The sequence below is a fragment of the Nanorana parkeri genome, unplaced genomic scaffold, assembly GCF_000935625.1.
Source record: "Nanorana parkeri isolate BGI_ZX_2015 unplaced genomic scaffold, ASM93562v1 scaffold20, whole genome shotgun sequence".
Lineage (NCBI taxonomy): Eukaryota > Metazoa > Chordata > Amphibia > Anura > Dicroglossidae > Nanorana > Nanorana parkeri.
In genome coordinates this window covers 1437481-1461735 of record NW_017306288.1, presented here as the reverse complement: position 1 = coordinate 1461735, position 24255 = coordinate 1437481, and the positions used below count along the sequence as shown (strand labels likewise).

General features: G+C 43.6%; 2 protein-coding genes across 3 annotated transcripts in view; both read right to left on the bottom strand.

The window, feature by feature from the left end:
• Positions 1–575: 575 nt before the first annotated feature.
• LOC108791562 lies at positions 576–6724 on the bottom strand. Its single transcript, XM_018562083.1, has 5 exons — positions 6664–6724; positions 4668–4753; positions 3973–4084; positions 1640–1775; positions 576–825 (listed from the first exon to the last, which is right to left on the bottom strand). Exons 1-5 carry the CDS (start codon positions 6722–6724, stop codon positions 576–578), a joined length of 645 nt encoding a protein of 214 aa, XP_018417585.1.
• Positions 6725–13827: 7103 nt separating this feature from the next.
• Positions 13828–24255, bottom strand: part of RTN1 (reticulon 1) — a 138227-nt gene continuing 127799 nt past the window's right edge. The window contains exons 7-9 of one of the 2 annotated variants that reach the window (XM_018562649.1): positions 22001–22047; positions 20449–20507; positions 13828–14086 (exon numbers count right to left, since the gene is read on the bottom strand). In XM_018562649.1, the coding sequence (XP_018418151.1) occupies positions 14047–14086; positions 20449–20507; positions 22001–22047 (146 nt within the window). In that variant the 3' untranslated portion in view covers positions 13828–14046. Of the gene's footprint in view, positions 14087–20444; positions 20508–22000; positions 22048–24255 lie in introns of those variants that run through there. The other variant, XM_018562640.1, reaches the window with a different exon arrangement.

Here is a 24255-nt window from a genome sequence, read left to right as displayed (position 1 = left end):
TATAGAGGACTACAAATCCCAGCAATAGTACATTATACAGCGCAATGCAGAATTCCACCAGCTATAATGTACTATTGCTGGGATTTGTTGTAGTCCTCTATAGCTGGTGATATTCTGCATTGCGCTGTATAATGTACTATTGCTGGGATTTGTAGTCCTCTATAGCCGGTGCAATTCTGCATTCATTGCTGTATAATTTTACACTTTCCTTTTCACTATATTGCACACCACACTATTTTTTCCACCGCTCCAAGCTTGCTCCTGTGATGGACTACAATCTCAATACAAACTAGTAGATTAACTGATTAATCGAACTTAATAATCGGCTAACTAATCGATTTTGAAAATAATCGTTAGCTGCAGCTCTAGTACAGTGGAGGGTGTATCTCCCCCAACTGCAGTATGTAGCATGACAGGAGTCTATAACTGCCTGAACCTGGGTAAGTTCATTGTGCCTGATGTTGGACTCTCAGCATATATGGAATGAATTGTAATACATTCTGAATTAATGTATTTATAGGAAAAATATCCTAGACACAAAAAGTACCATTAGAATGACCAGCAGATTGAGAGATTTATAGTGTGACAAGACACACCTGAGTTTCTAGGTTTTCCTTCTCTTCAGTGAATTGTTTTCTTTCAATGACCATATCCTCAGCTAGATCTTCAGTTTTGTGCTGATACTCAATGACAGCTTCTTCAGCCTCCTTCCGCTTGCTGTGAGTCTGGTTCACACGCATGCTTTGATTGGCCTTGTCTGCCATCTGCTGGTTGAGCAGATCAACTGCTTTTTCATGTTCATCCCAAAGTGTTCTTCCTTGAATCCTATAACAGACACAATTCCTGTACCATGCAGTGCGCCCAGTCTAATACAAACAACATTGTTGAATGGAAGCAGCTACATTTCTAAACTGTTAAATAACATGTGAGGAATAATGCCAATGAAGCTGAACTCCAGCCTTACCTTCAGTCTTCCACAGGCTTCTCTCCTGGGCTGACATTACTTACTCTGATTTCACTGCACAGCATGAGCTTCTAACAGTGTGCATTACAAGCTGCAGCAAGTCAGATAAAGCCTCCTTCTTATCCTGCCTGAGGAGATCCAGCATCACTTAGCGCTTTCCTACCAAGCCTGACTGTCTTTGGTCCGCTACTATCACAGGGACCATGGGGAACAAAAGTAGCCCCCCTCCAGAAGGAAGGACACTGTCAGCACCAATTCAGAGATGATTTGAGGATCTACAGCCGAGTGATACACAAATAAGGTACATTTTTGGTAGTAGTTAAGGTACTTGAATGCATTTTTAAGATTTAACTTCTGAGCTTAGTGTCACTTTAAAGAATTTGAAAAATAAATATAAGCACGTCCATGCACATGCCACAAACAAGACTTTTGGAGAATAGAGGGTGAAAAGTTACATCCAAGATGCGAAAACATCCAGATGATATTAGAGCAGAAGAATTCTCTGTATGGTTCCCAAATAATTTAGCTTTCCCCATAAATCAGCCATGGGATTCTTTCTTGCCCTATAAGGACTTGGTTTTCAAAACAAACTTCTGTCAGAATATGTTTTTGATTTTTTTTTTAAATTGCCAGTCTTGACTGTTTGAAAAAAAAAAAACCAGAAGGCAAATTTACCCAAGAGAAGAATTTTGTTTCTCAAAATCCAGTTGCTTCTTCTCAGTGTTTTCCAGTTCCAAGGTTATACTTCTCAGTTCATTCTGTAACTGCAGCATCTCTGAGGAGACAGACTCACGAGCACTTGTGACCGCAGCTAAGGATAACAGGAACCAAAAAAAAAATCAACTTACTAACATACCTGCTTTCCAGCTCCCTCATCAACTCCTCCCATGCTCGCCTCTGGAAATCTCTACCACAACCTATCCATCTATCTCCCATAGATATGACCAAACTGAGCCTGATGAAGGGGACCCTGCAAAGCTCTGAAACATTGCTACTAGGGATGTACCGATACTGTTTTTCCGGTATCAAGTACGAGTACCGATATTTTTTTTTCGGTACTCGCCAATATCGAATACTGATACTGGAAGTCCCATTAAGGAAACTGGGTGGTGTGTAATGACTCACCGCTCTGCTTCCTGATTTACTGGGAAGCCGGCTCCATGATCCCTCTTCATTAAGTGACGATGCTCCCTCTTCATTAAGTGACGAGGGAGCATGGAGCCGGCTTCCTGGCCAATCAGGAAACCGGGTGGCGAGTCATTATCCGCCCCCTGGCTTCCTGATTGGCCGGGAAGCCAGCTCCATGCTCCCTGGTGACGAGGGAGCATGGAGTCGGCTTCTCAGCCAATCTGAAAGCCGGCCAGCGTGTAATGACTCGCTACCCGGCGTCCTGATACCGGAAGTTCCGATATCGGGATAGGTATCGGGAGAATTTGGGAAAGTACAAGTAATTGCCCAAATACTCTGTATCGGCACCAATACGGATACTAGTATCAGTACATCCCTAGTTGCTACCATTGTGACAAAATGCGTCAATAAAAACATACACACAATAGGTTGAACTTGATGAACCTGTGTCTTTATTCAACCTCAAATACTATCCCAGATAGCAAGTAATTGAGCTGCAAGTTTGAAAATGACTTGCTAAACTATTGCAGACTTGCCAAGCTTCACAATTTTGTTGCACAGTTACAGCAAGTCTGCATTGCAAGTCTCCAGACCAGGGAGCTTGCAGAGCTCTTGCTAAGACCTGCAGGACTCTTGCTGTAGACCTGCCAAGCAAATTTGCTACAAATTCAAAAAGTGTCAACTAGAACTTGTGCTGCAAGTGTTCTGCAAGTCTACAACTTGCCAGGAATGTGTGCAGCAAGTTAACAAGAATTACAATTTAACCCTGACACAAGTTTGTGGCAAGTTATCCTTGCTATCTGGGATGTAACTATGTAACTGTTTATTTGCCCAGTTTTTCCGGTGTGCTGGTGACATTTTGCCTCTTCATTTTTTCAAAGAAGACAGAAAGCCGGTTATACACAGGACGAATTCCATCCAGAATGAACAGGAACAAAATTCACACAGTGCATGCCACTATCAGCACCGTTCTGCCTGGCATGCCTTGATCAGCTGATCAAAGGAGACGGTTGGAAATTTTTTGTCAGAACGGAGATAGTAACCAATCAACTGCTAGCCCCATTTGGGTAATCTGACAGCAGCCGGCCACTGTCAGAATACAATGCAAACAGTGGGGTATTGGTCCATGAACACTCATAAGAGTTGATGGAAGAATCTGTTATAGTTTCTTCATTCAGCCCACAAGTTGAACAAAGAAAATATAAGCATGTATATCCAGCTTAACAAATAGAGAAGCTTTCAAAAATCCTGTCCTTCCTGTCCTAGTGGTACAACTTGTAATGAAGCGCTGCCCGGCTTCCTGATTGGTCAGAAGCTGGCCAATCAGGAAGCCAGGCGCAGTGTAATGACACAGCCCTCATCAACTCACTTCCGGGCTAATTGGGAAGCCGGGCGCCGCATCATTACACAGCACCTGGCTTCCTGATTGGCCAGAAAGCCAACTCAATGCTTTCTCGTCACCTGTGACGAGAAGCATGGGATAGCTTCCATGCTAATCGGGAAGCAAGGTGGCGAGTCATTACACGCCGCCTGGCTTCCTGAATGGGACTTCCGGTACTCGGTATTTGGTATCGGGGAGTACTGGAAAAAAATATCGGTACCGAAATACCGGTATCGGTGCATCCCTAATAAAAATTATTATTTTTCGAAACAGTAGTTGATGCTTGGAAAAAAATAAAAAAGGGGCAGTCTTTATGAACCACTTTGTCTTTTTCTGACGTATCTCTTCTATGTTCCTAGTCCTGGTGTCAAAGGGACAGGAAGTGATGGGAAATATACTTGAAAAGTCATAAACAGCAATAAAAACCTGAAAGATGTTGGAACCCTTACTCACTCTATCCAGAAAACAAAAAAAAATACTATTACTGTTTAAACATTACCTTCTATTTCCTTTGATATCATTCCGGGCAGATGCGTGACTTTGTATCGAAGTTTGCTGTTTTCGATTGTCTCCGCTTCCAGAAGCTCACGTGTAGCCCTTCTAATGTCTTCCTGAATTGGGACAAAATTAAATATGAAATGCAACAAAATGCATCTGTTGTCTATCTCATATCAGCTGATTTGAAAAATGTTCCGGAGGGCTTGGCAGCGAAAGGGTTAAAACAGACCTCCGCACTGCTGCCTTTGACTGCTATTCTCGAGAGGTAGATTCAGTAATTTCACTACTGTGCTGCTCACTGTTCTCTTTACTTGAGGCTCTGATATGAGGAAGCAAAGCCATGCTTTTACCAAGATGGCTGCCTCTACACCGAGACATAGTGTAGAACAAATGCATATAAGCCCCATCACACTCCTGACCTATGTGAACCCATAGGTAGGTGATGCAGTGCCTGCGGATGGTGCAGCCTATAAAGACGGAGTGGTAGAGCAAACATTGGAGTGCTGGGGATTTATTTTCCGACTATTGATAGTGTAGAACCAGACATGGTAAGTTAGTAATGGAAGAAGAGTAATGGAGGCTGTGTAAGGAGACCATAGGCAAGACTGGTGACTAGTCCCTGCATGTCTTTATTGGGGGGTGGCTCAGCTTCCAGTGTTCAGTTCCGCTTGAAAAATTAAAAACAAAAATTCTTACCAATTCTTTAACAGCATCAACGACTGCCTCCAAATGCTGCAAGGCGTCTTCATCCAACTTCATATCGTTTTCCTTTAGCTGCTTCTCTACAGAGAAAGAACAATTGCATTGAAAGCCCGTTTGAACCATCTTCATTCATGACTGTACTGCACTCAGGGCTGTCTTTAACGCAGGGCAAAAGGGGCAGTTGCCCTGGGCCCAGTCACGGTTGTGGGGCCCAAAGCAGCTGCCCCTTTAGCCCGCAAAAGAGACACACGTGGCATTGTTCTGTTTACTGTGCGATCGGTTGTTCCTTCCCTTCTGTACACCGCGTAGCTTTACCATGTGATGTCTCACACAGGGTTACGTCTTCCTCTGATGTCTCCTCCTATCTGCTCTGCATTGCATGATGGGGGTGGGTCAGGATGTGGCGGGTAGGGGCTGCCCAAGAAAATGTTTGCCCAGGGTCCAATCAATGTTAAAGATAGCCCTGACTGCACTCAAGCTTCCTATGCAGTAATACATGTGCTGGTATTTTTCTTTTGATCAGGTAGCATGTGCTGCAGCAAGAGTATGAATACTTTGTGGTGGCAGCACGCTGGGGAGTCAGACCGCTCGCTGCTCTACACACAAGGCAGCAGCCCGTATCTCCACTGGTCCAACATGCCCCTCCACATGCTGCTCACGGTAAAGGCCCATTCACACTGGAATCGGCCGGCCCGTACAGCTCTCTGCTGCGTGCACGGCCGTATCGGGCAGCTCCCGGGAAGGACAGGTGCTGCGTGTGATTAGTACGCAGCCCCCATCCTTCTCCATGGGAGGACGCAGCCGTACGCCGCCCTACACGTCCGTGCGGGTGAGCATACTGGTACGCTGACAGGATGGATCCTGTCTGCGCTCGAGCCAGGAAACACGCACCCCTACGAACCTGCACTTGAGGTGAGCGTAGGGGGGCGTACAGCTGCGTAATCCCATAGAGAAGGACAGAGGCTGCGTACTAATAGCACGCAGCACCTGTCCTTCCCAGGAGCTGCCCGATACGGCCGTGCACGCAGCACGGAGCTGTACATGCGGGCCGATTCCAGTGTGAATGAGCCCTAACAGCGATCATGCTACCTGAGCAGTGCGGGAACATGCTATTCAACACACCCAGAAGAGTCAGATAGCAGTGCAACAGATGGAAGATTTAACTCCCCATCAGCCAGAAATAATTTGTCCTATTTTACTGAGTGCTGCTGGCTTAGAAACCTGGGACGCTCTGCCAGGAAGGGGGCGGCAGGTGCATTGTGCAGCCATGCCGCTCCGCCTGCCCTCCCCTACAGGTGACCCAAAGAGATACCTCCTTGGTAACTTCCATTATAAGGACGGCCCTGCTTTCAGAGGTCCAGTGTGCCAACTTCCTGTGCTCGCCGTCTCTGCTCACTGTTAACAGTTTGTATTGTTCCCATTTTATTCTGTGAACTACAGAACACCTCCCATGATATAAGGATGAGTAGGTTTGTAGTACCAGGTCACTTCCTGTCCTACAGTGACAACACTGCTCCTCAATGGGTACAGTAAGAGAGTGTTGTGTCACCCTAGTACAGGAAGTGTGTTACCGACAGGATGGAAAAAAAGCCTGAAGATAGAAAACTAATGCAGCTACCAAATCTAAGGAAGGTAAAATGTAATATATTAAAGTTCTGTTCTTGGGTTTAGATAAATGTTAAGATATACCTGGAGCAGTGTGCACAGCACATTTCTGGGAACATTATTCCCAGCTCCATTGTATAATAAGGGTATTCAATCATAACCTTGGCATTAAAAACCAACAATGCCTTGTTTACTGAATTGATGTTGTTTGCATACACATGAGACAATTTAATAAAGACTTAAAACAAACAAACGGAGAAATGAATAAGAATGCAGCGGCCGCGCTCGGCAGGTTGGTGATGGCTGTGCAGGTCACGTGTCTGTCTCGTCATCTCTTTCCCTGTCCGAGATTTCTCAGGCTGGGCATTCTGCGCTCCGCACTCACCGATTTCCATGAAGTGCTCCAAAACCACCGACACCCCCTTGCAGTCCGGTACCGAAGCCATTTCTTCTCCTGTCCGAGTTGCCGTATCCAATCACGGGAGCAGGCCGCTAAAGGTTACCAAGGCAACCAGACGCCGCTATAAGGATACACCCCTCTTTTAAAGTAATGGTACAGTCCCGCAGCTTCAGTGAGCGTACTAAGTATGTCTGCACAGGGGTGCTTAGCTGATTGCGCTCATAATTTGAAATGTGGGAGGTGAAATGTTTGGCAGTGGCTGTAAACAATGTAAATAAAACTATTAAAGGGCCCCTGTCTCTTTATTCTGTATTTTTGTTAGTGGTATTATAACAAAGTGGAAGCAACTGGGAACAACAGCAACTCAGCCACAAAGTGGTAGGCCATATAAAATGACAGAGATGGGTCAGCGCATGCTGAAGCGTACAGTGCGCAGATGTCGCCAACTGTCTGCAGTGTCAATAGCTACAGACCTCCAAACTTCTGGTGGCCATCAGATAGGCACAACAACAGTTCGTAGAGAGCTCCGTGGAATGGGTTTACATGGCCGAGCAGCTTCATCCAAGTCTTCCATCACCAAGTGCAATGCAAAGCGTCAGATGCAGTGGTGTAAAGCACGCCGCCGCTGGACTCTAGAGAAGTGGAGACGTGTTCTCTGGAGTGACGAATCACACGTGTCTGGGTTTGGCGGTTGCCAGGAGAATGATACTTGCCGGACTGCATTGTGCCAAGTGTAAAGTTTGGTGGAGGGGGGATTATGGTGTGGGGTTGGGCTTGGCTTCTTAGTTCCAGTGAAGTGAATTCTTAAGGCATCAGCAGACCAAGACAACTTTGTGCGAACAGTTTGGGGATGGCCCCTTCCTGTTCCAACATGACTGAGCACCAATGCATAAAGCAAGGTCCATAAAGACATGGATGAGCGAGTTTGGGGTGGAGGAACTTGGCTGGCCTGCACATAGTCCTGACCTCAACCCGATAGAACACCTTTGGGATGAATTAGAGCGGAGACTGTGAGCCCGGCCTTCATGTCCAACATCAGTACCTGACCTCACAAATGCGCTTGTGGAAGAATGGTCAAACATTCCCATAGACACACCCCTAAACCTTGTGGACGCCTTCCCAGAACAGTTGAAGCTGTTATAGCGGCAAAGGGCGGGCCAACTCAATATTGAACCCTACGCACTAAGACTGGGATGCCATTAAAGTTTATGTGCGTGTTAAGGCAGGCGTCCCAATACTTTTGGCAATTTTATTTCCACTCGCCAAATGCGAGTGGGCGAGTGGAAATTTTGAGCCCTGATGTAGTGTATACATATATACAGTATATATATACAAGAATATACTTTGCTCCCAGCTCTCCCTCTTTTAAAATGTATACCTCTGTACCTCCTTCCTAGTTGTCCATATATTTTGGACTTTTTAAGTATTAAAGGAGAACTACCCATATAGCAAGGATAACTTGCCACAAACTTGTGGCAGGGTTAAATTGTAATTCTTGTTAACTTGCTGCACACATTCCTGGCAAGTTGTAGACTTGCAGCACAAGTTCTAGTTGACAATTTTTGAATTTGATGCTAGAACTATGAGGTGAGTGAAAAGCACTCACCTCATAGTTCTCCTTTAAAAGTGTTCTGTTGCCTGCCTGCCCTTGTCTTCACAGCCATGAAACAAACAATTGCTAACACCTAGAAAACATGCAATATTTTTATAGACAAATTAAAATTGGATATGCACCACCCCCCCTCAGCCCATTAAGCTGCGGCAGGGGCATTCCACATTCCTTTATGACAGGGGTGGGCAACTCCGGCCCCCCAGCTGTTGTGGAACTAAAAGGCCCAAGAGGTATTGCAAAACTGACAGTAGCAGGCATTATTCCCAGATGCTTGTTGGGATTTGTAGTTAAACCACAGCTGGAGGGCCAGAGTCGCCCACAACTGCTTTATGACATATAGCAGTGGGGCAAAGAATGCCCCAGCCGCAACTGATTGAGCGGGAGGGGGATGTGTCAGTAACAGTTTTGCCCGGACTTAAGCCACTACCTGCCGGCAACATTATTGCATTTCAAAACATTTACTTTAGGATTCCTGAACATCTAAGTGCTCCTCCCACACTCCAGCTTGTGGACTGTCCCTCGGCAATATTCACCTATAATACAGGGCTATGAGACCTGCATTGTATGTGATGACATCAGCAAGTCTCCGACCACAGGGGAGAGGAGGCTGCGAATGCCTGTTTTGGATCCTGCTTTGAATGTGCAAATTACTACAGTTTGCCACACTGGGATTGCCTTGTTACCAGCAGAGCGTTGCTGGGAAATCTCATCTGGAAAGGCATTTTCCTCCCCTGAGATGATGTGCATGGTCACATGTCCTAGTCACATGTGCCAGAAATCCAGGAAGTAATAGGGGTGCTAGTAATCTGCCCTTAGTAAACATGGCTGCTGTCAGAAGACTGTGGAAGAAAAGAGAAATAAGGTATGCAAAGAATACAAAGCCTGCAATTATCTAGAAGTGTGTGTTTGTTGGAGACGTGGTGTTTGTATATCTGTAAAAAAATAAGTCAAGGCAACTGGACTTGCTGTATTGTTCTTGAAGACGTTTCACAGGTCATCCGACCAGTTTTCTCAATTCAGAAGTGCAACGGATGACCAGTGAAACGTTTTCAAGAACAATACAGCAAGTCCAGTTGCCTTGACTTATTTTTTACAGATATACCATGACCTGGATGAATGAGAACCTTCACAGACATATCTGTTTGTAGATTGTCATTACTAAACATGTCTAAAGGTTTGTTTGTTGATATTGTAAAGATATGGGTAAAGGTCCGCTTTAATCATTGATGGGTGAGAACCTTCAAGTAAGCTTCTTCTGTTAACTCCTCTGTGTTGATTACTACATTATTAGATTCATAAAGAACTCTGAGAATTAAAAAAACTAACCCTTGCAGTAGGGCTAACCCCGCAGTGCAAGTGTTATGTGCTAGCTTTGTCTAGGGGGCTCTAATAATGCATATATAGTCACCTGATCTTCTGTCCTGCCGGGCTGCTAGACCAGTCCCTGCAGTCTTGTCTGCCCCAGGCTCCGGCCGTCTAAGGACTGCTGACTTCATCACGTCTAATGCAGGTCTTTTGACTTACATTGGATGTGAGGATGCTGAGGGGCATTTCACAGTCAGGGTGGAGGGGGACAGAGTTGAGCGCCGAACACATGTACTATAACACCTAATTTTTTTTATCTGGCTTTAATTGTGCAATATTATATATTTTCCTGATTGTATTATTCCCTCACCTTTTTATCCAATGTCCGCAGATTTGAAATACTTTTATTTCCTCATCATTTCATTCAGCTTTCTAAATGCTCCCAGCCTTTTCATACAAAGTACATCACTTGGCTTGATTTACACACTATGGTTATGTCAAGGTTGTCAAATGTTCTCAATCATCTTTTTACTATGCTCTGGTTTCTTAAAATGTCTCTTTCCCCAGTACAGGGTCTCCAACTCCCAACTTGAGTTATGCTTCCCTGGGTGAGTTGGTTTTGATGGCTCAAGAGTCCCACCTCCTTTGGTTTTCCATTCAAATTTCCTTCTCTTAGCCTTTTTGGGTTCCTCCTGTAACCAGCAAAACTTATTCACTGCATTGCAAACTCACCAGATCACAAAGCCACCAACAGCCTCCTATAGTTTTTAAAAAGGGTAACCACACCACCGATATCCCACCTGGGCCTCCAACTTTCATTGGGGTTGCTCTGGTCTGCGGACGCTGCCACTGGACTGTAAATCTGCAAATGATTACACTATCCTCCATCTGCAGACCTGTTTGGTAAATGAGGCTCGCCTTTGGTTGCTGTATTTTTAATATAATCTATTAACCCAGGGCTTGACAAATTTTCTGGGAAACTTGGAGCCACCTAAAAAAGTTCTAGAAAATTCTCCTTCAGATTCTCCTCTGCTGATTGACAGCAGGCAGTGGGCATGGGCAGGTGCAATAGCCAGTCTGCTATTGGCTACTGCTATATAAAAGAGCCGATAGCAAGCTGGCTATTGCTGCCAGCTGCTGAATTGGAGACCAATCGCGGCCAACAGCAGGAGCCCAGTGCGGAGGGGGGATTAGGCAGCATGGGGAGAAGGAAACTCAGACTGTCAGCAGTTTCTCCTTACAGGCTGTAATCGGCTATCTGTCCCCTCTGACACAGACCGCTGCAGCCGATTACAGCCTGTAAAGAAAAACTACTGACAGTCTGAGTTTACAGTGGGGAGAACGGGCACAGTTATGGCAGCAGCAGAAAGGGATGTGCAGTGAATGGGCTGACAAATGGCCAGGCGCCTGGACGCAATTTCTGGTCGCATTGGCGACCTGGCTCCTGGGATTTATTTAGCCCTGTCTTAACCAGTCCATAGTGAGGAGATTAGAGTCAGCAAATCTAACAGATCTCTAAGAATTTCAACAGCTTACCCCAATCTGTTCTTCTCCAGGAAGTGGGGGTCTCTTGTACAGGAACTGGCAGTGTCTGCTTGTACCAGTCTGCGCCTTACCATTCTCTCCACACCTCAAATTGGTAGGTCCACAGAGCCAACTTTGCAAGTTTATAGACCACCCTGCGGTGCCTGGAAATTTTCTGTTCAGACGATGTTCAACCTTGTGTAGGTGACCCACATGTCTATGGGTAGACTTGCAATTTCTTGCTGATCTATTTTTGCTTTTTAGTCTCCCTGCCACATGTCCTACCATTCCTATTTTACATAGAATTTGGCAGGTCATAATCAATACACAAAAAAGGTTCTTTGTTTTGCAGGTTCGGTTAAAGAAAATTTCCCAAGGCAAAAGCAAAACAGCGGTCCGTTAACAGAAGATACTATTGTGCTCATGCCAGGAAAATTAAACTTGTTTTGCTTGAGCAACAAAATTAATAATCAAGTGAAGTCTTGTGGCACAAGTACAGCAGGTGAATGTATAAAGAATATACATTATAGGGCTAAAACTGCTGTATGATAAACATTACTGATGACAAACAAAGATGGCCACAGCAGCCAGATTCTCCATGCATCAGTTTAAGAAGCACTGGGACATGACAACCACCAAATCCAGCTGTTTTGGGGTAAACTGGTCATAAACTATGCAACCTCATTGTACAATCTCCTTTAGTGTTAACAAAACTATTCAACATGGAGGACAAACCTAAACAATCCATCCCATTTGTATCAAATCATATACACAGAAAATCCTTGCACAGAAATGTATATATACTGTATATATAATTTATCTATTTGTCTTTCGAGGACAGTACATGGGAGTGGTGTTTGAACCAGGATGTCTTTCTGTCCAAAACAAGGAAATGGGACAAGCACCAAGTGGACCTGTTTGCCTCCCTGTCAAACGCAAAGGTAAGAATGTTCTTCTCAATCCTCAGTGTGAGATTCAGATCTATTGTTTTTCTCTTCTGACTTCCTGATTGGTGAGGAAGCCACGCTACCTAGCAACAAGTGACGCCAGCTTCCTAGCCAATCAGGAAGCGGGTCATGACATGTCGCCCTGCTTCCTGATTGACTAGGATTCCAGCTTCACCTGTTGCTAGGCAGCCGCAGCATGTGAAGTGCTGTGTGCCCAGATTATCAGGAAGTTGGGCGGCAGATCATGACCCGGCGGCCAGCTTCCTGATTGCCTGTGAAGCCGGAGTTCTAGCGAAGAATACCTTTGCTAGAACACCGGCTTCACAGGCAATCAGGAAGCTGGCCAATGGGTCATGATCTTCCGCCCAACTTCCTGATAATCTGGGCACACAGCACCAGTACTCAGGACTGGCGAGTACCACAAAAAAAAAGTATCGGTACTTGATACCAAAAAAACGGTATTGGTGCATCCCTAGTTCTAAGGTTGGTTTTAATATTTGTAAGGATGTTTTTTTTAATGATCCCTTGTTTTTACCTTTTCATTATCAGTATTTTATAAAGACCTATATATTTATATAGACGTTTCATCATTTGTTTACTCCTTGATATAGGTCGGTAGTTCTCATTGGCTCTTAAAGCTTTTGAGGTTTCCTTGGATGATGCTTATCTCATGGGGTAGCACTAGCCACTAGCATAGGTTTTCTAAATCAACCAATAGATTGTTCCTACAACACCAGCCACTAGCATCAGACAGAACTACTAGATCCAGATCCATGAATCCAGAACAAGTATGCAGGACAGGGGTTCAGACCTCACTAGCCGAATGCTTGTTTCAGGTAAGTGGCTCACAAGGCAAGGTAGTGAAACCAGGATCAGTGTCAGAGCTTGCACCTTTGTAGAAAGAGCTCCTCCATTTCTATCCACACAGTTGTACGGCCATTGCCCCTACATTTTCATCCCTGATAGAACATCTTGTCCTTTGGGACTGGTCACCCCTACATAGGTAGTAAATAGAAAACACAAAACCTTGGCAAGAATCAGAGTTTATTCCCATTTGTACTGAAATATTGAGGTTAGGAAACCAGCAGATAGATACAGTGCGTATGTTTCTGTGCAATAAATAACTGGTTTTCATGGTCACATTTGCCATTGTAACAATCAGACATTGTTGTGAAGTGTTTGGATAGAGAGTTCTACAAGCTCAACAAAAGAACCTTATACATTTAGTGACGTTTTATTTATGCATTCAGTGTCAAGTACATCATAAGTGCAAATAATCAGAGTCCATAAGTTCTTTAGGAACTACAGAGAATGGAATACAAATTGTAATTAATAAACCGACAAGCTGAACTGGTCTAGATACCATACATGTAAATCTGTATTTTTTTTTCCCCCCGATCCCTTACAACAGGAGTACTGCGAGTTTATTTCATACAAAAACGGAGAGAAGTACCGCACACGGATTTCACTTGTGCTGGAAAACACGAAACATTAGTCTACAGTTCTACGTATATATATATATTTATATCATCGAAAGAACTCCAACCAGCAAGCCCAGAGACAATGAAGCAAGTCAGTACTATTGCATCAGTGCCCTAAGCATAAAGCCCTAGCCGCACGTCACATTAAGTTATAGAAGCGCTGCCAAGTATAGCAGAAAAACACTAAAAATTATAATAAATTAGAAAATAAAAAATACTTAGGCTTCCAACATCATGCACTTGTAAGCAACACATAAAAGAAACACATCTAGTACACTTTTTTTGTATCTCTTCACTATACTGGAGTGCTTGACACGGCTGATTGCAAGTATTCTAAGAGCAGAGAAGTAGCTTTGGAAGAGCTGCTTCTTGAAGTTTTTTTTTTTTTTGGATGTTTCAAGGAACACGGTGTGTTGATAAGAGAAGTGTAGTAACACAGCTGTTTCCACGTTGGACTCCACACAATTTACCAAGAGTTGACTTGACTTGACAATTTTATTTACTCCTTCTGTTTGGCACCTGGGATTTTAGCCTGGACCCTGCAAAACAGACAAAAAGTGTAGTTGACATTTCAAGTACAAATATAATATTTGGAACATGTTTTGCTTTAAAACCTCATACCAGATACATTTTATTATTATTTTTAAAATGTATTTACATTTTTTGTTTTTGTTTTGAGAAAGAAAGTAGAACTGTAGAGGATCACATTTCTTTTTTGTTAAAAAAAATACAGTTTTCCCCTTTCTTTGTGCATGTTTTATCTCCCTGCAATGTGCACTTCCTGTAGCTAAATTTGTATATATTTATTTATTTTTAGTTTTCAGAAAGAGTGGGAAAAAGTTAAAGTAGAGCTTAACAAAAGAATACTCAGCTATGTAGATCATTTTAAATAAAACCGGATAAGATTTTTTAAATTAAAAAAATACAATTTTCCCCTTACTTTGTGCATGTTTTCTCTCCCTGTAATGTGCCCTTCTTGTGGCTACATTTTATTTTGATTTATGTATTTGTTTGTTTTGAGAACAGGTGGAGAAGAGTTAGTAGAATTAAACTCTTGCAAAAGAAAACTCAGCATTGTAGAGCACTGAAAATAAAACAAGACCACATTTTTTTGTAAAAAAATACAGTTTTGCCCTTACTTTGTTCAGGTTTTCTCTCCCTTTAATGTTCAGGGTTTCCTCTCCCTGTAATGTTCAGGTTTTCTCTCCCTGTAATGTTCAGAGTTTCGCTCCCTGCAATGTTCAGGCTTCCTCTCCCTGCAATGTTCAGGTTTTCTCTCCCTGTAATGTTCAGGGTTTCCTCTCCCTGTAATGTTCAGGTTTTCTCTCCCTGTAATGTTCAGGTTTCTCTCCCTCTAATGTTCAGGTTTCTCTCCCTGTAATGTTCAGGGTTTCTCTCCCTGTAATGTTCAGGTTTCTTCTCCCTGTAATGTTCAGGCTTTCCAGAGTTTCGCTCCCTGTAATGTTCATGTTTCCACTCCTTGTAATGTTCAGGTTTCCTCTCCCAGTAATGTTCAGGTTTTCTTCCCCTGTAATGTTCAGGCTTTCCCTCCCTGTAATGTCCAGAGTTTCGCTCCCTGTAATGTCCAGAGTTTCGCTCCCTGTAATGTTCAGGTTTTCTCTCACTGTAATGTTTAGGTTTTCTCTCCCTGTAATGTTCAGGGTTTCCTCTCCCTGTAATGTTCAGAGTTTCTCTCCCTGTAATATCCAGTGTTTCGCTCCCTGTAACGTTTAGGTTTTCTCTCCATGTAATGTTCAGGTTTCCTCGCCCTGTAATGTTCAGGTTTCCTCTCCCTTTAATGTTCAGGCTTTCTCCCCCTTTAATGTCCAGTGTTTCGCTCCCTGTAATGTTCAGGTTTCCTCTCCCTGTAATGTTCAGAGTTTCTCTCCCTGTAATGTCCAGTGTTTCGCTCCCTGTAACGTTTAGGGTTTCTCTCCCTGTAATGTTCAGGTTTCCTCTCCCTGTAATGTTCAGGCTTTCTCTCCCTGTAATGTCCAGTGTTTCGCTCCCTGTAACGTTTAGGTTTTCTCTCCTTGTAATGTTCAGGGTTTCCTCTCCTTGTAATGTTCAGGGTTTCCTCTTCCTGTAATGTTCAAAGTTTCTCTCCCTATAATGTTCAGGGTTTCCTCTCCCTGTAATGTTCAGGTTTCCTCTCCCTGTAACGTTCAGGGTTTCTCTCCCTGTAATGTTTAGGGTTTCTCTACCTGTAACGTTCAGGTTTCCTCTCCCTGTAACGTTCAGGGTTTCTCTCCCTGTAATGTTCAGGGTTTCCTCTCCCTGTAATGTTCAGGTTTCCTCTCCCTGTAATGTTCAGGTTTCCTCTCCCTGTAATGTTCAGGTTTCCTCTCCCTGTAATGTTCAGGTTTCCTCTCCCTGTAATGTTCAGGTTTCCTCTCCCTGTAATGTTCAGGTTTCCTCTCCCTGTAATGTTCAGGTTTCCTCTCCCTGTAATGTTCAGGTTTCCTCTCCCTGTAATGTTCAGGTTTCCTCTCCCTGTAATGTTCAGGTTTCCTCTCCCTGTAATGTTCAGGTTTCCTCTCCCTGTAATGTTCAGGTTTCCTCTCCCTGTAATGTTCAGGTTTCCTCTCCCTGTAATGTTCAGGTTTCCTCTCCCTGTAATGTTCAGGTTTCCTCTCCCTGTAATGTTCAGGTTTCCTCTCCCTGTAATGTTCAGGTTTCCTCTCCCTGTAATGTTCAGGTTTCCTCTCCCTGTAATGTTCAGGTTTCCTCTCCCTGTAATGTTCAGGTTTCCTCTCCCTGTAATGTTCAGGTTTCCTCTCCCTGTAATGTTCAGGTTTCCTCTCCCTGTAATGTTCAGGTTTCCTCTCCCTGTAATGTTCAGGTTTCCTCTCCCTGTAATGTTCAGGTTTCCTCTCCCTGTAATGTTCAGGTTTCCTCTCCCTGTAATGTTCAGGTTTCCTCTCCCTGTAATGTTCAGGTTTCCTCTCCCTGTAATGTTCAGGTTTCCTCTCCCTGTAATGTTCAGGTTTCCTCTCCCTGTAATGTTCAGGTTTCCTCTCCCTGTAATGTTCAGGTTTCCTCTCCCTGTAATGTTCAGGTTTCCTCTCCCTGTAATGTTCAGGTTTCCTCTCCCTGTAATGTTCAGGTTTCCTCTCCCTGTAATGTTCAGGTTTCCTCTCCCTGTAATGTTCAGGTTTCCTCTCCCTGTAATGTTCAGGTTTCCTCTCCCTGTAATGTTCAGGTTTCCTCTCCCTGTAATGTTCAGGTTTCCTCTCCCTGTAATGTTCAGGTTTCCTCTCCCTGTAATGTTCAGGTTTCCTCTCCCTGTAATGTTCAGGTTTCCTCTCCCTGTAATGTTCAGGTTTCCTCTCCCTGTAATGTTCAGGTTTCCTCTCCCTGTAATGTTCAGGTTTCCTCTCCCTGTAATGTTCAGGTTTCCTCTCCCTGTAATGTTCAGGTTTCCTCTCCCTGTAATGTTCAGGTTTCCTCTCCCTGTAATGTTCAGGTTTCCTCTCCCTGTAATGTTCAGGTTTCCTCTCCCTGTAATGTTCAGGTTTCCTCTCCCTGTAATGTTCAGGTTTCCTCTCCCTGTAATGTTCAGGTTTCCTCTCCCTGTAATGTTCAGGTTTCCTCTCCCTGTAATGTTCAGGTTTCCTCTCCCTGTAATGTTCAGGTTTCCTCTCCCTGTAATGTTCAGGTTTCCTCTCCCTGTAATGTTCAGGTTTCCTCTCCCTGTAATGTTCAGGTTTCCTCTCCCTGTAATGTTCAGGTTTCCTCTCCCTGTAATGTTCAGGTTTCCTCTCCCTGTAATGTTCAGGTTTCCTCTCCCTGTAATGTTCAGGTTTCCTCTCCCTGTAATGTTCAGGTTTCCTCTCCCTGTAATGTTCAGGTTTCCTCTCCCTGTAATGTTCAGGTTTCCTCTCCCTGTAATGTTCAGGTTTCCTCTCCCTGTAATGTTCAGGTTTCCTCTCCCTGTAATGTTCAGGTTTCCTCTCCCTGTAATGTTCAGGTTTCCTCTCCCTGTAATGTTCAGGTTTCCTCTCCCTGTAATGTTCAGGTTTCCTCTCCCTGTAATGTTCAGGTTTCCTCTCCCTGTAATGTTCAGGTTTCCTCTCCCTGTAATGTTCAGGTTTCCTCTCCCTGTAATGTTCAGGTTTCCTCTCCCTGTAATGTTCAGGTTTCCTCTCCCTGTAATGTTCAGGTTTCCTCTCCCTGTAATGTTCAGGTTTCCTCTCCCTGTAATGTTCAGGTTTCCTCTCCCTGTAATGTTCAGGTTTCCTCTCCCTGTAATGTTCAGGTTTCCTCTCCCTGTAATGTTCAGGTTTCCTCTCCCTGTAATGTTCAGGTTTCCTCTCCCTGTAATGTTCAGGTTTCCTCTCCCTGTAATGTTCAGGTTTCCTCTCCCTGTAATGTTCAGGTTTCCTCTCCCTGTAATGTTCAGGTTTCCTCTCCCTGTAATGTTCAGGTTTCCTCTCCCTGTAATGTTCAGGTTTCCTCTCCCTGTAATGTTCAGGTTTCCTCTCCCTGTAATGTTCAGGTTTCCTCTCCCTGTAATGTTCAGGTTTCCTCTCCCTGTAATGTTCAGGTTTCCTCTCCCTGTAATGTTCAGGTTTCCTCTCCCTGTAATGTTCAGGTTTCCTCTCCCTGTAATGTTCAGGTTTCCTCTCCCTGTAATGTTCAGGTTTCCTCTCCCTGTAATGTTCAGGTTTCCTCTCCCTGTAATGTTCAGGTTTCCTCTCCCTGTAATGTTCAGGTTTCCTCTCCCTGTAATGTTCAGGTTTCCTCTCCCTGTAATGTTCAGGTTTCCTCTCCCTGTAATGTTCAGGTTTCCTCTCCCTGTAATGTTCAGGTTTCCTCTCCCTGTAATGTTCAGGTTTCCTCTCCCTGTAATGTTCAGGTTTCCTCTCCCTGTAATGTTCAGGTTTCCTCTCCCTGTAATGTTCAGGTTTCCTCTCCCTGTAATGTTCAGGTTTCCTCTCCCTGTAATGTTCAGGTTTCCTCTCCCTGTAATGTTCAGGTTTCCTCTCCCTGTAATGTTCAGGTTTCCTCTCCCTGTAATGTTCAGGTTTCCTCTCCCTGTAATGTTCAGGTTTCCTCTCCCTGTAATGTTCAGGTTTCCTCTCCCTGTAATGTTCAGGTTTCCTCTCCCTGTAATGTTCAGGTTTCCTCTCCCTGTAATGTTCAGGTTTCCTCTCCCTGTAATGTTCAGGTTTCCTCTCCCTGTAATGTTCAGGTTTCCTCTCCCTGTAATGTTCAGGTTTCCTCTCCCTGTAATGTTCAGGTTTCCTCTCCCTGTAATGTTCAGGTTTCCTCTCCCTGTAATGTTCAGGTTTCCTCTCCCTGTAATGTTCAGGTTTCCTCTCCCTGTAATGTTCAGGTTTCCTCTCCCTGTAATGTTCAGGTTTCCTCTCCCTGTAATGTTCAGGTTTCCTCTCCCTGTAATGTTCAGGTTTCCTCTCCCTGTAATGTTCAGGTTTCCTCTCCCTGTAATGTTCAGGTTTCCTCTCCCTGTAATGTTCAGGTTTCCTCTCCCTGTAATGTTCAGGTTTCCTCTCCCTGTAATGTTCAGGTTTCCTCTCCCTGTAATGTTCAGGTTTCCTCTCCCTGTAATGTTCAGGTTTCCTCTCCCTGTAATGTTCAGGTTTCCTCTCCCTGTAATGTTCAGGTTTCCTCTCCCTGTAATGTTCAGGTTTCCTCTCCCTGTAATGTTCAGGTTTCCTCTCCCTGTAATGTTCAGGTTTCCTCTCCCTGTAATGTTCAGGTTTCCTCTCCCTGTAATGTTCAGGTTTCCTCTCCCTGTAATGTTCAGGTTTCCTCTCCCTGTAATGTTCAGGTTTCCTCTCCCTGTAATGTTCAGGTTTCCTCTCCCTGTAATGTTCAGGTTTCCTCTCCCTGTAATGTTCAGGTTTCCTCTCCCTGTAATGTTCAGGTTTCCTCTCCCTGTAATGTTCAGGTTTCCTCTCCCTGTAATGTTCAGGTTTCCTCTCCCTGTAATGTTCAGGTTTCCTCTCCCTGTAATGTTCAGGTTTCCTCTCCCTGTAATGTTCAGGTTTCCTCTCCCTGTAATGTTCAGGTTTCCTCTCCCTGTAATGTTCAGGTTTCCTCTCCCTGTAATGTTCAGGTTTCCTCTCCCTGTAATGTTCAGGTTTCCTCTCCCTGTAATGTTCAGGTTTCCTCTCCCTGTAATGTTCAGGTTTCCTCTCCCTGTAATGTTCAGGTTTCCTCTCCCTGTAATGTTCAGGTTTCCTCTCCCTGTAATGTTCAGGTTTCCTCTCCCTGTAATGTTCAGGTTTCCTCTCCCTGTAATGTTCAGGTTTCCTCTCCCTGTAATGTTCAGGTTTCCTCTCCCTGTAATGTTCAGGTTTCCTCTCCCTGTAATGTTCAGGTTTCCTCTCCCTGTAATGTTCAGGTTTCCTCTCCCTGTAATGTTCAGGTTTCCTCTCCCTGTAATGTTCAGGTTTCCTCTCCCTGTAATGTTCAGGTTTCCTCTCCCTGTAATGTTCAGGGTTTCCTCTCCCTGTAATGTTTAGTGTTTCTCTCCCTGTAATGTTTAGGGTTTCTCTCCCTGTAATGTTCAGGTTTTCTCTCCCTGTAATGTTTAGGGTTTCTCTCCCTGTAATGTTCAGGGTTTCTCTCCCTGTAATGTTCAGGGTTTCTCTCCCTGTAATGTTCAGGTTTTCTCTCCATGTAATGTTCAGGTTTTCTCTCCCTGTAATGTTCAGGGTTTCCTCTCCCTGTAATAGAATGTTTACCCCCTGCCGCATGTTACAAAAAAAAATATTTGTTAATGTCTGCGTTCCCATTGCAGATATTTCCCATTATTTCCTGTCCAAGCAGGAAATGAGAAGAAACCTCCCCAATGAGGCTCAGATAGCATCAGTACACATAACAAGGTATGTATAACTTATAACAATTATTTTGGATACTTTTATCAACTTACTTTGCCACAATCATATTCATGTTTGTCCTCACAAGTCCCAAATACTGGTCAATCTGTGCCTGGAAGTATATTTAAGTTGAGTTATTTGCTTATAAACTGTAGTTCAAAAAAGATTTTTACATTATGCAATACTAGGCAGGTCCTGGTAGTTTATGGTAAAGCATTGGTGGGGAGCTTTCTTGGATATACAGGGCCTCAAATGCATCCCCTGACATTACCAAAGGACCACACATTATATTCAGTGAATGAAATGCTACAGGAAGCTGTCACAGCCTACAGACGTGCAACCAGAGACAAAGATTACACGCAAACTATAGGGGTTGCTGGAGGCTTGAGACATGGATGGATTTCAGTGCCAGGTCTACTTTAGCTCCCTGCAATTCCCATACACACACCTCCGCAATACAAAATGTCAGAGGGGAGTTTGATTACTTTTTTATTTTGATGCGCTCCAACTCTTCGCCGCCATTCTTGCCTAGGCGAGAATGGAATGTTCTGTTTCAGCAGCCTCCTGGGATATCCTTGTCACCTATTCCAGAGGCTGCAGGAACCAGAAGAGACAGCAATCTCCCGATGACATTACACAAGAAGATGGTGGTGCAAGATCTGGGCTGTGGTTTGCAGCAAATTAGCGGATCACAGCCGGACAACACTGGATTCACTGGGCAGGTGAGTATGTTTTCTGGTGAGAGCCCGGCATAACAAATAGGAATTGATAGGTAGAAAACTTTCATAGACTAGAGACATTACATGAGACCATTATTATAGACCCTTTATAAGTCATTGCATTCACATTTGTGCTTGTTACATCCACCATAAAAATTACTTGTGCCACATTTGATATTTCTCTCCACAATATCAATTCATAAAATAAAAGTCAGACAATGTGAAGTCAATAAACAAAGTCATTTATCTACTACAGAGGGGCCCAAATGGCAGACAGCGGTCCGGACACGGACCGATCAGTGGTTTTGTCCGCTAATCTGTACTTGGTTCCCCTCCTCTTCAATCACTGGTTGTTAGGACCGCTACGTTCCTAACAACCAATGACGTCATTGTGTTGCCCGCCTTGCTTTAAGGAGGATGTGTGTGTAAAAGTTTTAAATGTATAAAGTAAAAGTAATGTTTTATTGTTTGTGGGATTGGCATGCTCAGGTATCGGGAAAGCCCCATTTTATTGTGTTTCTTAAGGTGGCCATACACTGTGCGAATTTCGGTTGGTTCTTGAGGAAATAGTTCTTAGCCCTAGTGCGGAGATTTATATTTTAGTCATTTCTGGCCTTGCTCCCAACCACAAAGCCATACTAAAGGTGTCACACTTAGCTGAATTCATCATTTATTTGATTGTTCTGCATTATGGACATGCCATCGGGGGAACCTAACACTAACATTTACTTTATATTGCAAATAGGCGGAGCCAGTAGTATGGATGGGGATAGCTCACCAGTAAATTGCCAAACCATATACAAACAGAAGCCACTAAATTTGCCACCAACCTCACAAAATTTGCAGTCAGTTTTGGGTTGATTTAGCCATTATTAATAATGCTTACCTGGTACTTGTCATAAATGGCTGGCAGAGAAAACATTGACACCACAGCTAGAAATGAAAAAGAGAAAACAATGTCGTAAGCATACATTTGCATTCAATAGACTAAAACTGCTCCTCATGCACAGGGGTGAGGGAGCAGCTGGAATTAAAGAGATGTTTTTCGTTATGAATAGGAGGGTTCCAATTTAGCTATATCGTGAACAGTGTTTGTCAAACACACACAGAAATGCTTTGCAGCACTGATCTGTATGAGCATAATACTGCCATTTCTCTCCCCACAAGGCCACGGTTTGACTGTTAATTGAATTTAGGAGGTTTCCAACACCAGTTGGAATCCCTTGCAGATATGTTGGCTGTTGGTTTATGACAGCTGAGGGGATGGGATTAATAAGGATATTTATTGGAACACATGACATACTGCACATCGGACCTGGCTCACAATGAGCATTCCAATTTATCCCAAAGGAGTTCCGTAGGTTTGAGGTCAGGGCTCTGTGCCGGCCACTCAAACTCCTCCACACCAAACTCATCAGCGTCCACATATTTTGGCCATACAGTGTACCTGTACTAAAGTTACAGAAACATGTCTTATAGGGAATGTACAGTGGTTTTGTATATACTTTAATAAAATCAGGGCCAAAAAATACACATTTAAACATTTTTATCTAAGTAACAGTCACACTTATCACAAGTATTAAGATGTATTGCCGAGGATGAGAGGGTGTAACACCAGTTCTGTCTGTTACAGAGTGATGATAACTGAGTGCTATAGATCTATGGGATTACTGGGCCACACAATAATTTTTATACAACCTGAACAACTGCTGTATCGGTAAAGCAGATATAAGAATATTGAAATGGAGGTTGTTTGTACAAAATCTATCTGAAAGCATATCTATTTCAGTGACTTTGATTGGACAATAAATATTGCATATGATGAATACTATGTTGTCTTCAATCCAGCTAGCGGGTGGAGTTTTAGGCTCCTCTCCCCTTAGTTTTTACTGTCTCTTCACCAAGTGCTATTAAAAAAGCCTGTTTTTACAAAGATAAGTAGCTCAAGTTGATTGAATAACTCATCACATTGACTCAAATTGAACTGCTATATCAAAAAAACAAAAATAGCTATTGGTCTTTCCTTGTATGTCTGCTAAAGATGCCCAGAAAATAACTAGTAATGCATCTCGCCCACTACTCCCATCCCTTCTCTTCCTCTTTCTTATATGTTCCCCATGCTCCTCCCAATCTCTCTTTTATATCTACTTTACTGTTCATACACATTGTTCTCTATTTGCTCTTTCTCAATATGTCTTTATTTCTTTTTGAAGCCAAATGTTTTTTATGGTTACAAACCGGATGACGACATACTACTATATAATATTCTCATATTGGCTGCCAGTTTAGGTTCTCATCTTATATCTTACGGCTCAATACAAACTTAATTGCTGTGTCTGCAGCTAACCCATAGTGGACAGGGAATCCTTTGTCCTGTATTAAATGTTTGTAAAACATTTACAGTTTCCCATTATTAGGATAAAAAGAAAGACATCTTTCCAGGTCTCTGCATGATGAGTGTGAAAGTAGAACAGATCAGTGAAGAAGCAAAACTGAAAAGAGAAAGAAAAGTGTAATAAAAGAAAAATTGTAAAACAGCAAGATCATTCCAAAGAGAAGGTGCAGCGTGGGAGAACTCTTGGATGCGAGAGTGGGAGGTGCCAACAAGAGATAATGACAGGAGCAGATCACTGGCAGATCTGAAAGCATGTTTTGGAATATAGAAGGGAATGAGACATATGGGGGTTGCAGCATTATTAAGGGGTTCATAGGTAAAGACTAGAAGTTTGGATTCAATCCTAGAAGCAATAGAAAGTGCAGACATTAACTGGAGATGGAGGATCATTACATAGAATGGAACAGAAGTCTGGAAGCTGAATTCATGGCTGACTGAATTGGTGCCAAGTAACTGAGTGGTATGCCTATTAGCATTATGTGAATCATTCCTCTTTGAATCACTCTGTGCTATGCAGTCTCCCTAGTTGAAGGAGAATGCATTAAATGGAGACTCTGGGCTGTGAATATATATTTTTTAATGATCTAGGGCAGTGGTCCCCAACCCCGGTCCGCGGACCGTTACCGGTCCGCGGATCAAATGGTACCGGGCCGCACAGTCTCAGTGCGGTCCGGTCCTGCAATATGGGGCAGTGCAGGGTCCCGGTGTCCCGCGTCCATAGTAACAGGAGTCATGTGTGTGGCACA

Coding starts and splice junctions, on each gene's coding strand:
- LOC108791562 (XM_018562083.1), bottom strand. CDS start 6,724: ATGGCTTCGGTACCGGACTGCAAGGGGGTGTCGGTGGTTTTGGAGCAC. Junction 4,085..4,667: donor TTGATGCTGTTAAAGAATTG/GTAAGAATTTTT, acceptor GTCCCAATTCAG/GAAGACATTAGAAGGGCTAC. Junction 826..1,639: donor AAACAAAATTCTTCTCTTGG/GTAAATTTGCCT, acceptor TGTCTGTTATAG/GATTCAAGGAAGAACACTTT.